This window comes from Elgaria multicarinata, chromosome 1 (assembly GCF_023053635.1).
Source record: "Elgaria multicarinata webbii isolate HBS135686 ecotype San Diego chromosome 1, rElgMul1.1.pri, whole genome shotgun sequence".
In the NCBI taxonomy this organism is placed as follows: Eukaryota; Metazoa; Chordata; class Lepidosauria; order Squamata; family Anguidae; genus Elgaria; species Elgaria multicarinata.
The window spans coordinates 64,236,256-64,250,777 of NC_086171.1; the positions used below are offsets into that span (position 1 = coordinate 64,236,256).

The 14,522-nt window shown below is 42.4% G+C and overlaps 1 protein-coding gene across 2 annotated transcripts in view; it reads right to left on the reverse strand.

The window, feature by feature from the left end:
* The window catches only part of HECW1 (HECT, C2 and WW domain containing E3 ubiquitin protein ligase 1), a 241,410-nt gene that overhangs the window by 147,957 nt on the left and 78,931 nt on the right, over positions 1-14,522 (reverse strand). For both annotated transcript variants that reach the window (XM_063129464.1, XM_063129455.1), the window contains exons 3-4: positions 10,378-10,702; positions 844-951 (exon numbers count right to left, since the gene is read on the reverse strand). In XM_063129464.1, the coding sequence (XP_062985534.1) occupies positions 844-951; positions 10,378-10,702 (433 nt within the window). The remainder of the gene's footprint in view (positions 1-843; positions 952-10,377; positions 10,703-14,522) is intronic.

Below are 14,522 nucleotides of genomic sequence, written 5' to 3' on the forward strand. Positions count from 1 at the left end.
GAGTTTTCAGGATTAGGTTCAGGGAAGTAATCTCTGAAGCTAGTTGCTAAATCACGCAGGTGCTCAGTGATGTTATATTTTACTTCTGGTAGGAATTCGTCATCAGTGGACTCCAGAAATGAATGGTAAATATCTGAATGGTGCCACGGATCCCCTGGGTGGGTTATGTGGACCCCCTGGGGTCCGTGGACCACCAATTGCGAAACACTGGTATAGATGTATGCAAAAAAGGAAAGGTCCCTGCCATAAAAAGCCTGCAATTTAAATTTCAACATTTGCAGAAACAACAAAGTAGGGAAGGGAGAGGTGTTTATCTCAATATAAATACTTTCAAATTATGAGAAACATTAAAAGAAGAAAGAAAGAAAGAAATCCATCAGACACACCATAGAGGAACACAAGCAATGGAATTGCAGACTGCTCAGCCAAGAACTGATCCCAACTAGAGAAGATTAGAACAAGAATAAAACTCCTATTCAATTTAATTATCCCGATGTCAAATAAGCATAAGTGAAAATGAGAATCAGGCTGTCTCTAAACACGGAAGTGTTTAGCACCTGTTGCGAAATCCTCGCATTGTATGATGTTCTGAGTAGTTCATGCTTAATTACATCTACATAAAAAGAATTACGGGTGCAGTTCCACCCACTGCATTCACGCATTGATAGCTGCTATCATTCACGAAGCATAGTTTCAAGCTCTGGCATGCATCAAATTTTTGTAATTGTTGTTGCACACAAGAAATTCACACACCTCTTTCAAACACTGGGAGCTTGAAACACTAGGAGCTATAGTTCAAACATTTTGTTGAACTATAGCGCAACTGCACTGTAAAATACTTACGCTCTACAAAGTACGAGCTGGCATCAATCTTCCAGATAATTTGACCTCGGTGAGAGCCATTTACCCCACGATTTTTGTAGTCCAGGAAATTTTCAGACAAAACCTCATCTGCAAAGTGGGAAAAAAAGAAAAAAAAGGGACCCAATTATATAATAGTAAAAAGAAACTATGGAGTTCACTACCACAAAATGTAATGAAGGCCACCAACTTGGGCAGCTTTAAAAAGGGATTAGACAAATTAGGTGAAATCCTATACATGCTTATACATAGTTGTAGGGCTTTTTTCTGTCTCAATATGCATAGGATTGTTTCCTTAATGAAGGATACGGTTATAAGGGACCACTAGTCACAATGGTTATATATTTCCTCCAGTAGCAGAGGCAGTATATCTCTCAATACCAATTGCTATAAAACATGAGTGGCAGGAGGCTACTGTATTCATGTCCTGTTGTGGACTTCCCACAGCCATCTACAGAATGCTGTTGACAGAATGCTGGGCTTGAAAGGCCTTTGGTCTGATTCGGCAGGGCTCGTCTTATGTTCTTATATTAAGGTCTGTATCGTTTGTATAATTTCCTTCTGGGCGACAATATGATATCAGCTTGAATCCTAACTCAAGTTAACTTAAGGAGGTTCATGGCAGGGGATGTTCCCTTTCCTTGCCCCATGCTGAATGCTACTCTATAAAAATAAGCAGACCTCTTCACATAAGAAACTAAACATCAGGGCAAGGGTTCTAGCGCCGCCTTTTCCTAACTCTGGCACGTGCATTTTCTATGTGCGTAAGAAATCCTTTTCATGGTGAAGCATTCCATCATATACTAATTACCAAAGATCCATTTACTTCTCTGGGTTCACAGCACTGCGCTGTACAATCACAGGTTCCAGCTTCATCCCTACAGTGCATTTCAATTTTATACTTCATAGTACCATCACATCTCCAATTGATCTAAAACTCTTAACCTAACATTCTCCTCAAATAATATTTGCTTCACAAATTGTTCCATCGATTTCCGGAAGGCTACATGAGGAGCAAGGTTCCCTCCTCAAGGGAAGCTGGGGGTTCCTCAGAACAAAACTACAGCTATCATTTTGTGATATAGCGGGCATGTATGCTCTAGTGAACTTTAAACCTGCCATGCTTTCAGAGCTAGTATTAGCAAGACAGGTATTGAATCTCGCCCACACAAAATAATTTTTGAAGAGTAAATTTCATATCTCTGAGGGAAACAGAAAATGCCTTTTGGCAGAGAAAAATAGGAGCTATTGAAGTTGCTTATGGACATAAAATAATGGGGAAAAATAGCCAGAGACACCAGTGTGGTTACAGACAAGTTAAAAAACATACAGGTAAAATGAGATATTTGGCTTAACTAATCTTTTACCAAATTTTAACCATTGCAAATATATAGTGATGGATATACATATCATAGAATCATAGAATAGTAGAGTTGGAAGGGGCCTTTAAGGCCATCGAGTCCAACCCCCTGCTCAATATCCACATTTCCATCCTATTTCAGGCAAAAACATTAAACGGGTTTCAGAGGAAATGAAGTACGGACTCCCATGGGGCATATTTAATTAATTTATTTTATATCCTATCTTTCCTCCAAAGAGCTCTGGGCAGCATACATGGAAAATAGCCCCTGGACCTCCTGCAGTTACCCACCCTTGTCTTACACCCAGTAGTGCCCCAAGTGAGAAGCATCTTCAACATCCCCTTCATTTGTTGAATTTTGGCATATCTTTATTTTTTAATTGCGTTTTGCCAATTTCACAATTGTGATGCATGATCTGCATAGATGGTTTATCAGTGACAAATAAGAAAATATATTTGCATGCATGGATCTGATCACAGTCACTCACAGTCTAGACAAGTAAACGTGAGGAGCTGGGAACCGGGCACAGAGCATAGAGCTCTTCAGAAAACTGTGCCCATTGGGGGTAGGTTTAAACACCTTACATTTGCAATGGAGCGCTCATGTGCTCTTTTTCGCTTAAAAAAAATCCAAAATGGCGGGCTCGACATCCTCGTCTTCCCGGGACGACACGCACTGCATGTGGACTGAGGGGGAGGATCTCACGATCACCATATCGTGAGATCCTCCCCCACCACCCCAGTGTAGACATGGCTATACACACACTGTTTCTTGAATGAACACCAATGTTGTAAATTCTCCCATAAATAAAGAACATCAACAAGTTGTTCACACAACACGCTAACCCACACTCAGTGGTTGAATGTGGGTTGTTTTGAACCGTGGGTTGTTTGTTGAATTGTGGGCTAGTGTGTGGTCTGAACGTAGCCAGGGTTGCTTGTTAATCATGCAGTGTGGCTTGTTAACTACCTAGAACAACCCAACTACAAAATATGGGTTCACAATGTGGCTTGTTCTATAAAATAAGCAACATTGCATGATTAACAAGCCACGCTGGCTGCTTTCAGACAGTACACTAACCCACCTGGCAGAAAACATGCTGCGTTCAGACCAAACACTAACCCATGGTTCAACAAGCAACCCATAGTTCAAACAACCCTGTGTGGGTTAGCATGTAGTATGAACAACCTGTTGTTTTTTTATTTATGGGAGAATTTACAACATTGGTGTTCATTCAAGAAACAGTGTGTGTATGTGTGTCTGGCGTGAGTGATTATGTTAACACAATGCTGGCCACACTGTTCAGGGTTTCTAGCTTGATAAGTTAAGATGAATTGGCATATGCAGTACCAGTTTTGGACTTCTTTTTGTACCTGAAGCAAAAAGGTGTCCCCTGGCTCTGGACATGAGTTCCTTTTATTGTTTAAATGAAACTTTTGGCAATGGACATGGGAGGTATGAAAACTGTACCCCCTTTGGAATCTGCTACTCAGATTTTCTGGGATTAAACGTACAGTCAGTAAGAACAAATGCACCATTGCTTCACAGATGGATCCTGCCAGATGTCCAGTAACACATTACATCACATCCTCCATAATTCCATATAGAAGCCTCCATGCAGACATGACACTCTGCAGTCCAGCATGCAGCAGTGTGCATCCAGCCACGGGGTCTTCCCACAATTCTCTGGACTGATGCACATGAGTCCTATTCTCTTCCCACCAGTTATCATTTAGATAAGCCCAAAGCAAATCACACACCTTTATTTATGTAGAAAATATGACCCAAACAACATGTCACGCTAATTGTGTTGCTCACAGTTAGGTTTTTCTTTACTGTAGTGTAAATGCACACAGCCATGATTCAGATCGGGACCACCCCACACCAAGACGGGAAGATGAAACTCTCCCACCCGACTATTTTTTTCCTTGAATTTTGGCTATTGGGCAATATAGAAAAGTAATAAAATAAATAAATAAATATTCCCCCATCCCTATGTTATTTTAAAGCTTCCATTGATGCCAATGAAAATTTCCCACCTTTTTTTTAAACAACCCCCAAATGTGGGGGAGGGATTTCAGTGAAAAAACAATGAGAAAGGGCAAGTTTCATCCTCCCCTCCTGGTATGTGGTGGTCCAAATCAGGGCTTCACACAGTTACATCAGAGTAAAGAAAAAGCTAACCCTCAGCTACACACCATACAGTTAATGTAACATCTAGTTTGGTTCTATATAAGTGTCATTCATGAGAGGCTGAAAATGGCTGAAGGAATCGTAGTGAACAGTAGTGTTCAAACTCTATTCAAAGGAACTCCATGGTTCTTTGGAAATTTAACAGGAGTTCCCCAGTTAGAAGGTCAGGACATGGCAGACTAAGTTCCAGGAAAGAAAGTAGCCCCCTTTCACATGTGAATCACATGAAAATGAACATCATGCACTTACCGGGCAGCAGGGCCATTCTGCTGTCCTCATCCCCAGACACCCATGCATTGGCTTGAACTCTCTGCAGTGAAGGGAGTCCACATCAAATGGAAGCCTATGCACAAGCAGCTGCTCACACATAGGCTTCTTCAATGCAGACAGTCCACACCAACAAGTGGATGTCTAGGGGGAGGACCAGCAACATGCCTGACACCAGCAGCACAGCCCTACTGCTCATTAATTGCACAATGCCCCCTTATGTGAGTCGCACATGAAGGCGGCTAGTTTGAGTGCCACGGCCAATCCATGCGCAGCCACTGGGAAATGTTGGGTACATTACAGAGCACACACACTCAGTTCAAGTGGAATAATGGTCAGCCCAACAGATCTGGTCATCATGCCCTGTGTGAACCAAGGGGACACTCTAGAACAGAGGTGCAGAACCTCTTTGAGCCTGGAAGCCAAATTCCATTTTGGAGAAGCTTTTGGGGGCTGCACTGCAGTGGTCAGTGGGGACAAAAATGAAAGGTATGGGGCCAAGAATACCACCATATTGTAGCTTAAAGCTCTTACTGCCAATAACTAAGCCTCAGAAGGGGCATTAAAACCTTTTCGAATGGGAAAAAAACCTGCACAAAAGCCAGGAGACCACCAAATGATCATTGGTTGAGGGGGAGGTTGTGGCTATCTGGAGAAACTCAGAAGGCCTGGATTAGGACTCTAGGAGGGCTGGATTTAGCCCCAAAGTTTCCAAAATCACAGGTACCCCTACATCAGTGCTGTAGGGGTACCTACTGTGCCTTTCCACAAGTTTGGTCCAAAGTTGATTTTTCATTAGTTTCCTTTCTCTGTGAACTTCAGTGGATTTGAGATCAGGACTTTTATACAAGTAAACTCAGAAGTACATAGAGAAAAACCTCCCTAATTAGAGTCTTTTCCATATTGCGTATAACTTTAGAGAGATTTGCCTTTTAGGGGGAAAATAAAATTAAAGGCAAAAGAAGAAGAGAAAGAAGCATGCGTTTTTTAAAGCAAAGTTTCAGCAGCTAATTAGGTCAAGAATATTTTTGACAAACTTAAAAGAAATGGTTGAATAATAAAGAAGAAGAACAAATACAGCCTAGAAATTGGACCCTAGAGGTTCTGTGCATAATGAACTTTTATCAGATATCTTTTTAAAATGTTTTCGCTTCCCAGAAGGTTACTGTAGAAGAAAGCTTAGTGTAAATCAATAAGCAGTGTTATAATACCCTCACATGCAGTCATGGATTTTAGGCACATGAAAGGATAGTTTATGTACTGGACTTTTATGTTAGGCATTCATGACCTAAGTTAAGTTATCCAATGGTATCCAGGCAGAGTAGAGCTTAATACCGCAGCTGATATTCAAACAGGGTGCCCAATGGAGTGCTTGTTTTTAAATAATAATAATTGTGAAATATTTCTTCCTTGTATGGCATATTTCTATTGGTTTGAATGCTGTCAATATTTAGGCATTATTTTTGTTCATGAACCTTTCTCCATGACATACTATTTTCTATGTGCAGATATTTTTTTTCCTGTCGGCGAACATTCAAATATACAAATAACGCGCGCGCCCCCTTCAAAAGGGAGGGCAGACAAACAAATGCTGCCTATAGTTTGAATTGGTAAAGGGCAGGAACAGATGACCTGAAGTCTGTGAAGCTCAGTTTATACATCATGCTAGGTGTGTTAATAAAAAACCTTACCTAACCACATGGCTAGTATCACATTTAAACGTGGTCAGCCATAACACACAAGGGACCCACTGGCAGGATGCACACCATGCTGATGCCCAGATTGAAAAATTGAAACACAACACCATGTTTTTCAGCACATTTGAAATGATGTTTAAATGGTGCCTGATATTGCCATGGTTAAGTGAACTGGTGGGTTGTTTTTTTAACCTGGCCTCTGCAACACCATGATTCTGACATCATGAGCCTGACTGTGTCTCTGGTAGCCAGAACCTTTGTAGCTTCAAGGGAGGGGCACTGGCCTTTCTCGGTTGCTGTGCTGCACCACAAAGAAATTTGAATGACAGCTGAAAAATGTTGTACCACTGATATGCTGCTGTAGCATAATAAAGACACATCTCCATCAACAGATTTTTTGTTTTCTAACAGAACCCAGAACTTTTGTTTTTAAATGGCTGCTGTTGTTTTTATACTGTTGTTTTTATGTTTCTGATGTTTTTTAAATTGTGTCTACTTTTCTAATGTTTACTGTTTTAAACTTTTGTAAACCACCCAGAGAGCTAAATAAATAGATAGTTGCCAACAACATTAATCTGTACAAGGGCATCTCTCTCTCCTCATTCTGTGTAACAGCACAAAATACGTTTGCAGAACTGTAGCAGTAGCCACAAATGTCCAGGCTGGAGATAGCAAGAACCAATTCTGTAATAACACCATACATTAACACAAAAATAATGTAGAAATATGGCTAGTCTTTTACGCAATAAAGGAATCATTGGGGTACATAGTTTGGATCCAAATTCTCTAAAACAGATGAGCCAAAAGTCAACACCCAGGATTTGCATAGGAACATTGGAAGATGCCTTATACTGAGTCAGTCCATTGTTCCATCTAGCCCAGTACTGTCAACACTGACTGGCAGTGGCTCTCCAGGGTTTCAGGCTGGATTCTTTCCTAACCCTACATTGTAATGCTGGGATTGAACCTTGTACAAAACATGTGCTCTACCACAGAGCTAAGGTCCCCCATTCTTAAGAAGGGAAGATATGGGGTTTTCTCCCATGGACAATGTCAATTCCATCTGAATCCACCATTGCTGCTCCTCTGGTGTGCTGTGCTGCCCTCCGCTCTCCTGTACTTTGTGTGACCCTTGAATCTGAGCTTCCACTTTAGAGGGAAAGTGGGGGGAAGAGTAGGCTGATACGAACGGCAACTGGTTTCTAGCCCTGAAGTTGGTTCAAAGATGTGTGTGGAAGGCATGCCATAAGCTACATTGGGGACCCCTAAAGAGCATGATTATGACACAGGGACTTATGTTTGATAGCCCTGCTCTAAGACGTTTTCTGCATTGGAGCTATATTTATTTAAAAGTTAAAAGGCAGAAAAACTATTGGCGGTTTCATAGTGTCAAGCACTCCAGGGCTTGATCCAGAAAGCTTGCGTGATGGGCATTGGTTTCTAGGACACTAGGAATCACGACCTAGAAACCTCCTGATCTGGCAAATCAGGTGATTCCCAGAGAGCCAGTCTTGTGCCATTGCCTACTATAAAGCTCCCAGACATGCTGCCTTCCCTCAGTCTGGGCAGTTTTCTATGGAGAGAGGCCACCCCGTACCACTCAGCTACTACCTGCCTGTCTGCACCAGTTACTTGCCAGCGCTGAGCACTGATACACACCCACATTTTTGTTGTTGTTATAGGAAATAACACAGACCAAAGAATAATACACAGGCACACAAATACTGATATACCACATGTAAATTGCAAGAAAGACAGAGAGGTTTTATATTTTATGAGGAGGGAGGGAGGGAGAGAGAAAGAGATCATGCAATATTATTACAAAGATTCAAATAAGTTATTTAACAATAATTTTAACTTGAAACACTTCCCTTTTGGTCTCTCTCTCCAAATCCAATAAAATTGTACGTTTCACCACATTCTGCAATTTTCAAGATATTATACCATTCATTATCCCTCAATCCATTTCAAGTAGTTTAAAAGAGAGTTTAGAGTCTAACAATGGGAGGTAGCACGCAGAAATCCAGCTCACTACTAGTAGTTTATGTAGATGCAGTAGGTAATGGTAAGCATAATTTTCTAAAGGTTGACTCACTAACCTAGTGTGACCCTATGGAAAGGAAGGCAGGGCTCCTGCATCTTTAATAGTTGGATAGAAAAGGGAATTTCAGCAGGTGATATTGGTATGCATGCAGCACCTGGTGAAATTCCCTCTTCATCACAACAGTTAAAGCTGCAGGAACCCTGCCCTCTTGACCAGATACAAATGAGGCAAGGCTCCTGTGGCTTTAATTGTTGTGATGAAGAGAGAATGTCACCAGGTGCTGCATGCATACCAATGTCACCTGCTGAAATTCCCTTTTCTATGCAGCTGTTAAAGATACAGGAGCCCTGTCCTCCTTTTCATATGGTCTCCCTAAATCCAGGAATGCATAAAGGAATACTTACAGTGGTGCACTGATATCAGAGGCCCAGAAATAAAGGCATAACGAGACAGATCACTACGACAAACACCCACCACACAAAAGGCAAGGCAAGAGATAACTCTATAAAATTAGGGTGACCATATGAAAAGGAGGACAGGGCTCCTGTATCTTTAACAGTTGTATTGAAAAGGGAATTTCAGCAGGAGTCATTTGTATATATGGAGAACCTGGTGAAATTTCCTCTTCATCACAACAGTTAAAGCTGCAGGTGCCCTGCCCGCTTTTAAATCTGCTCACTCTAGAATAGCTCCTGCACCTGTGATGAAGAGCGAATTTCACCAGGTTTTCCATATATACAAATGAGACCTGCTGAAATTCCCTTTTCTATGCAACTGTTAAAGATACAGGAGCCCTGTCCTCCTTTTCATATGGTCACCCTAATAAAATGTTCACAAAATGTATGATGGATACTTCTGATTTGCATCTGCTTTCCCTGAGATGGTGTGCGTCATCCGAGGATAAACTATATTATGCTCCTAACAAGGGGGTGTATGATCGTTTTGGTGACTGAGGGTCAAACTTCATGTTGTTCACCATGTAGCTGAGCCTACCCCTTTTTTCTTTGCTGGAGAGTAAGTGCAGTTGGTCCTGATTTAGACTGGGACCATCGCACGCCAGTAGGCGAAGGATGAAAGTTTTCCCCCACATCTGCTTGCTTCCCAAAATGTGACAACCACCCACCCTTGGGGATTTAGAAAAAAGGAGAAAAGGTCTCCTTTGGCTCTATACAGTGCAGTCTTTTCTTGTTTACTTTTTCTGTAGCACCTGCAGCGTACCTTACAACAGAGTGTAAATATGTTGCAATTCATCCTTACAATAAGATCACAATTATTTCCATTTTTTTTAAAGAAGTGGGGCTTGGAATATAGTAAATTACTAAGAACCACCACATCTATGCATGACTTTGTATTTGAACCCATTTTCCCCCTAAGTCCAAGCCCAACATTAGCCAGTGACAGGGCCGGTCCTACCATTAGGCACAGTTAGGCAACTGCTTCAGGCAGCAGGTGCTGGGGGGTTAGGCAGTAGTCCCTCAGACTTTCCTCCTTAGCTCCCCAAATATTCCCCTCTCATGGAGACAATGTCTGACACATGTCTGTCCTACACCACTAAACTAACTTGCTGCCCCTTGGGTGTGCTATCCAGTTACCAGAATTGAAGTAAGATTCGGCTCTGAATCCAGTCAGCTTCAGTCCATGGAATGGAAAGGGGTACCACCTTGTCCTTTGCCTCAGGCAGCAAAATGCCTTGGGCCAGTCCTGACCATAGAGTTATATTAGCTTTTCAGAGAAAACCACCACTAATCTGACATGAGAGGCAGCATAAGTCTCCTTGAATTAAGTGGGGCTTACTTGTAAATATACGTCTCTGCCTGTAAATCAGAACAAGACATTCATTTACTGTCACCAAGCTAAAGGCAGTACAATAAGAGCTTGATACATCTCCTCCTCCTTTAGTTGCATTTTCTATTTGCACAATTAATGGAAAATCCCAAGCACGGGATTGACTTACCAATGAGATACATGCCGATCCAGTCCCCAGCATCCACTTCTTCTTTTATATCCCAATAAATCACCAGATCCTGGGAATGTCCTATGGAATAATAGGAGCTGCTGACCATGAGGGTAGACCGGCTATCCGAGGTGACCAAGTCTGTGTCACTGGTAGAGCGTGGAATAGTGACCGTCTCATGGGGGCCATTCCCAATGTCCATATTGTGGAACTGGTCCGGGTTGTAGCTGTACCTCAGAGGTTCTTTGCACCGGCGCCGATTCTGCGAATTCCGAGATGGAGACGCCATGGCAGCCAGGCCTAGGAACCTGTTCTGATACAGATTCTGTCAAAGTGAAAGAGGGGAGAGACTGAAATTCAGAAACTATTTTTGCTGGATCTCATATATATATCTGAATTTAAGAAAATAAAAATGAGGTAGTGAGTGAATGCAATCTTCCTGCATGACTGCAACGTGTCAAAAATCCCCCTTCACAGCTTTCCAATGTAATAGAATCATAGAATCATAGAATAGCAGAGCTGGAAGGGGCCTACAAGGCCATCGAGTCCAACCCCCTGCTCAATGCAGGAATCCACCCTAAAGTATCCCTGATAGAATAATACAATGTATGTTGTTTAAGGCACACTACAGAGAGATGTATATAATGAATTAAAGATTGGTAAGAAATTCCCATTAGCTGGTTGTTATTAAGCGTACTGTCCTATTGTCCATCTCTTATTAGGAAGCAATATGAATTTGTATCAACATGTAAAGCGTAAGTAGAATTCATTCTACTAGAAATGCAATATTACTTAACAAGACACAGGACTTTCATCAGCAAAATTCTTTCCCGTTTGACTTTTTTATTTGGCCTGTAACCAGCCTTTGGCAGCTAAGCCAGTATCTTCATCTGTGTCCTATTGCAGTCATCTTTCTTTTCATCGCTTGGCCCATCTGCTTCAACAAGAAGATGCAGAGTCACCTTGATGAAAATCACTGGCGTTTGCCAGCTGAGCTCTTTCCCTGGATACTCCTAGGTTGCAGCTATTGACAATTCAATTCCTTGCTCAATATTAATACTGTGCCAGAGGTGAGCATCTCAGCTGAATCCCTTTGGTGCCCAAATGCTGAGCTACCTTATTGCCATAGCTGGCTCTACACCATCTGCTCCTATATAGAGACAACTTCTGAGCAACCATCAAGCATCATCATCCCAGATGGGGAGAAACATGTGTGGCAGCCAAGTTAACAGGGCTTTTGAAAATATGAGGTTTTCCTCACATGTGGTGAGTTAGTTCCAGGTTGGAGCTGCTCCCCAGGACAAGCTGCATGTGGCAGCAGGTCACCACATATCTGCCATGGGCTCTGCTTTCCACACTGCAGCAAAACATTCCAGTTGGTGGCTTACAGTGGTGTGATGGGAGCTATACGAAGGTTGATCCATGTGATGAGCAACTGCACACAGTCAATGTGCTGATGAAGCCTCCACGAGGATGCAGGTTCAAGAGGCCTCCACACAGCAGACATTTTTGTCTGAAACAAGTCTATAGAACCTGAAGCCAATAATCACACTTCCTCCCTCCCTCCATTACCACTGTCCCCCATTTTGTGGCTGTGCTTGGAGGGATCCCCATATAATGTTATGGTAAGCAATGTAACTGAGTAAGTAAATGAGGGGGGAGCACAAGGCTGTGCAGACAAGGGGAACGGTTTTAGTACGCACATATATACAGGCTATGTGCCTTATGAAGTCCACCCAGTGGTGCAGTTAAGTAATCTTAGACTCTAATGAGGTGTGGGGCTCTTTGGATGGTAATGTGTATTCCTTCTAAATTGGGGGAGCCACCCTGCTGCATTTGGCACACACCCCCGGTGCTCATTCTGCTGGATGTGGCCCAGGACTTCTGCCCCAAGTCACGCCCTGACTGCACCACTGTGTCTAATCCTGTCGAAGAAGGATGGTTGTCCATTTAAAGCCCATAGGGAGATTGATGCCTCACCTGCCAATGACCAGCAACTAGCATCTCCATTACCTCTCCGCCGTTTCTGCCCTCCCTGCAGTGCGGAGCGCACTGATGCTCTGGGCTTTTATGTCAATGGATGAGAGCTAAAATCAGATTCTTTCAATGCCAGAACCACAGTCCAGCTGGTGCTGGACAGAACTTGGTAACTGGTTGTGGGCCGCTTCACACATGACAGTGTAAGAGAGGAAACCTATATACCTGTCTTCACTGTGCTGTATGAAGACTGCACACACAGCTCTCTCTCTCTCTCTCTCTCTCTCTCTCTCTCTCTCTCTCTCTTTTACCCACTACTCATCAACTGGAAAGCTACAATTGGCTGCAAATTTCCAATGGAAGGCTTAAGTAGCAAAGCAAAATGCATGCATCCATCTTCGTGCAGAGCAATGTATGTGGACGCAGGTGTTTCCTCCCCTTATGCCCATGTGCATAGTATCATTTGTGAAGCAGCACTGAAGGTAAATTCACACACACACATGTTCATCCCTCAAAAACGGCAACTTCGAGTGACTAAATGCCTATGCAGAACAGCCATCTCAGATCAAAAATTACAGAGTTCCATACAGCCTCACATTACTTGAAACACAATGCTTTTAATTGGAGGCAGCTCACACATTCAGCTGGGAGTCACTGAGTAACAAGTTATCAAGTACTGTATGTGTGAATCTGCCAGGAATGTGCCACAGGAAATAACATGACAGTCAAGGTCCTTTCCATACCAAGGCCCTTGAGCACTGCTGAAGAATCGTTCTTCTGCAAAAAGCCAGAAATGGAATTAAAACTGTGGTTCCATATAACACTTAGCATAGTGCTACATTCCCCATAACAATCCCATAGTACCTGTCCCCACAGGCAAGAGCATTAGTAAGTTGACTCAAAAAAATATTCATTTCCTCTTTGTAGCCAAAGCAATGCCACCATCTGGCTACTGATGTTTTAAGGAGAAAAATAAATTGAAAGAAAAATAGAGTGAAAGAAAAAAAATGTGCATACTTGTGCTTTAGCACAAAAAGGAGAAAGCAAAAAACTCTGTTCAGTGTGAAATAATTGATGAAGCAGGGCATGGTAGCACAATCAGGAAATGTGGGGCAAGCAGTGCAGACGCACTGGTGGGGTGCATCAGATACACCAGCAGAACAGCTGGTGCAGACATTTCACTGACAAAGATTCACTTACACCATTGCCTAGATTGCTTCATGACCTTATCAATGGCACAACATTACATCAGTGCCAGACCAGGCACAAGAAATTTCCCTCCCACTGACTTCAACGCAAGGGGAAAACATTAAAGGGCAGCTGCCCCCTACTTTTGCTCCCACAAAAATAGTTCCCCCGCACCCTACCATGTCATAACGACAGATCATAGGATGAGATGGAACTCAACACTCAACTACAGCACTCCACCACTGTTCCTAATTATATTATTTATTTATTGCATTTACATCCCGACTTTTTTCCTCCAAGGAACCCAAGGCAGCATACATCATCATCGTTGTCGTCATCATCATATATTTATTTCTTACCTGCCTCTCCCTTTGGATCAAGGCGGAGAACAACATTAATACAATACAATATAAATCAAATGCATGAAACTAATTAAAAGAGCATATAAAACCAATACAATATTAAAATAACAATCATGGCATCTTACAATTCTTTGTTTTTAAATTAATTTGGGTAGGCCTGCCGGAAGACACTATTCTTTATAGGTATCTTAAACTTGGAAAGAGTGTTAAGATGACGAATCTCCTCCAGCAGGCCATTCTGGGGGTGACAGAAGAAAAGATGCACTGCCTCTCCATTTTCTCCTCACAACAACAACCCTGTGAGGTAGGCTGGGCTGAGAGTCTGTGACTGGCCCAAAGTCACTCAGTGAGGTTCCATGGCTGAGTGGGGACTAGAACCTGGATCTCCTAATTCCCATTCTAACACTCTGACCACAATACCACACTGGCTCCTAGACACCCAAAGTTCCACGGCAATTCCCCAAGGACTGGAGGTTCCTCATCTTTGATTTACTGTTTCAGCCTTACTTCCTAGTCTTAAAGTAGAATTGTTTCCATTTTTTTACCCCAGGCTACATCTCTTGCTACACAGATCTTGTATAATCTCATATTTCAAGTACAAATCTGAACCAAGAGGAA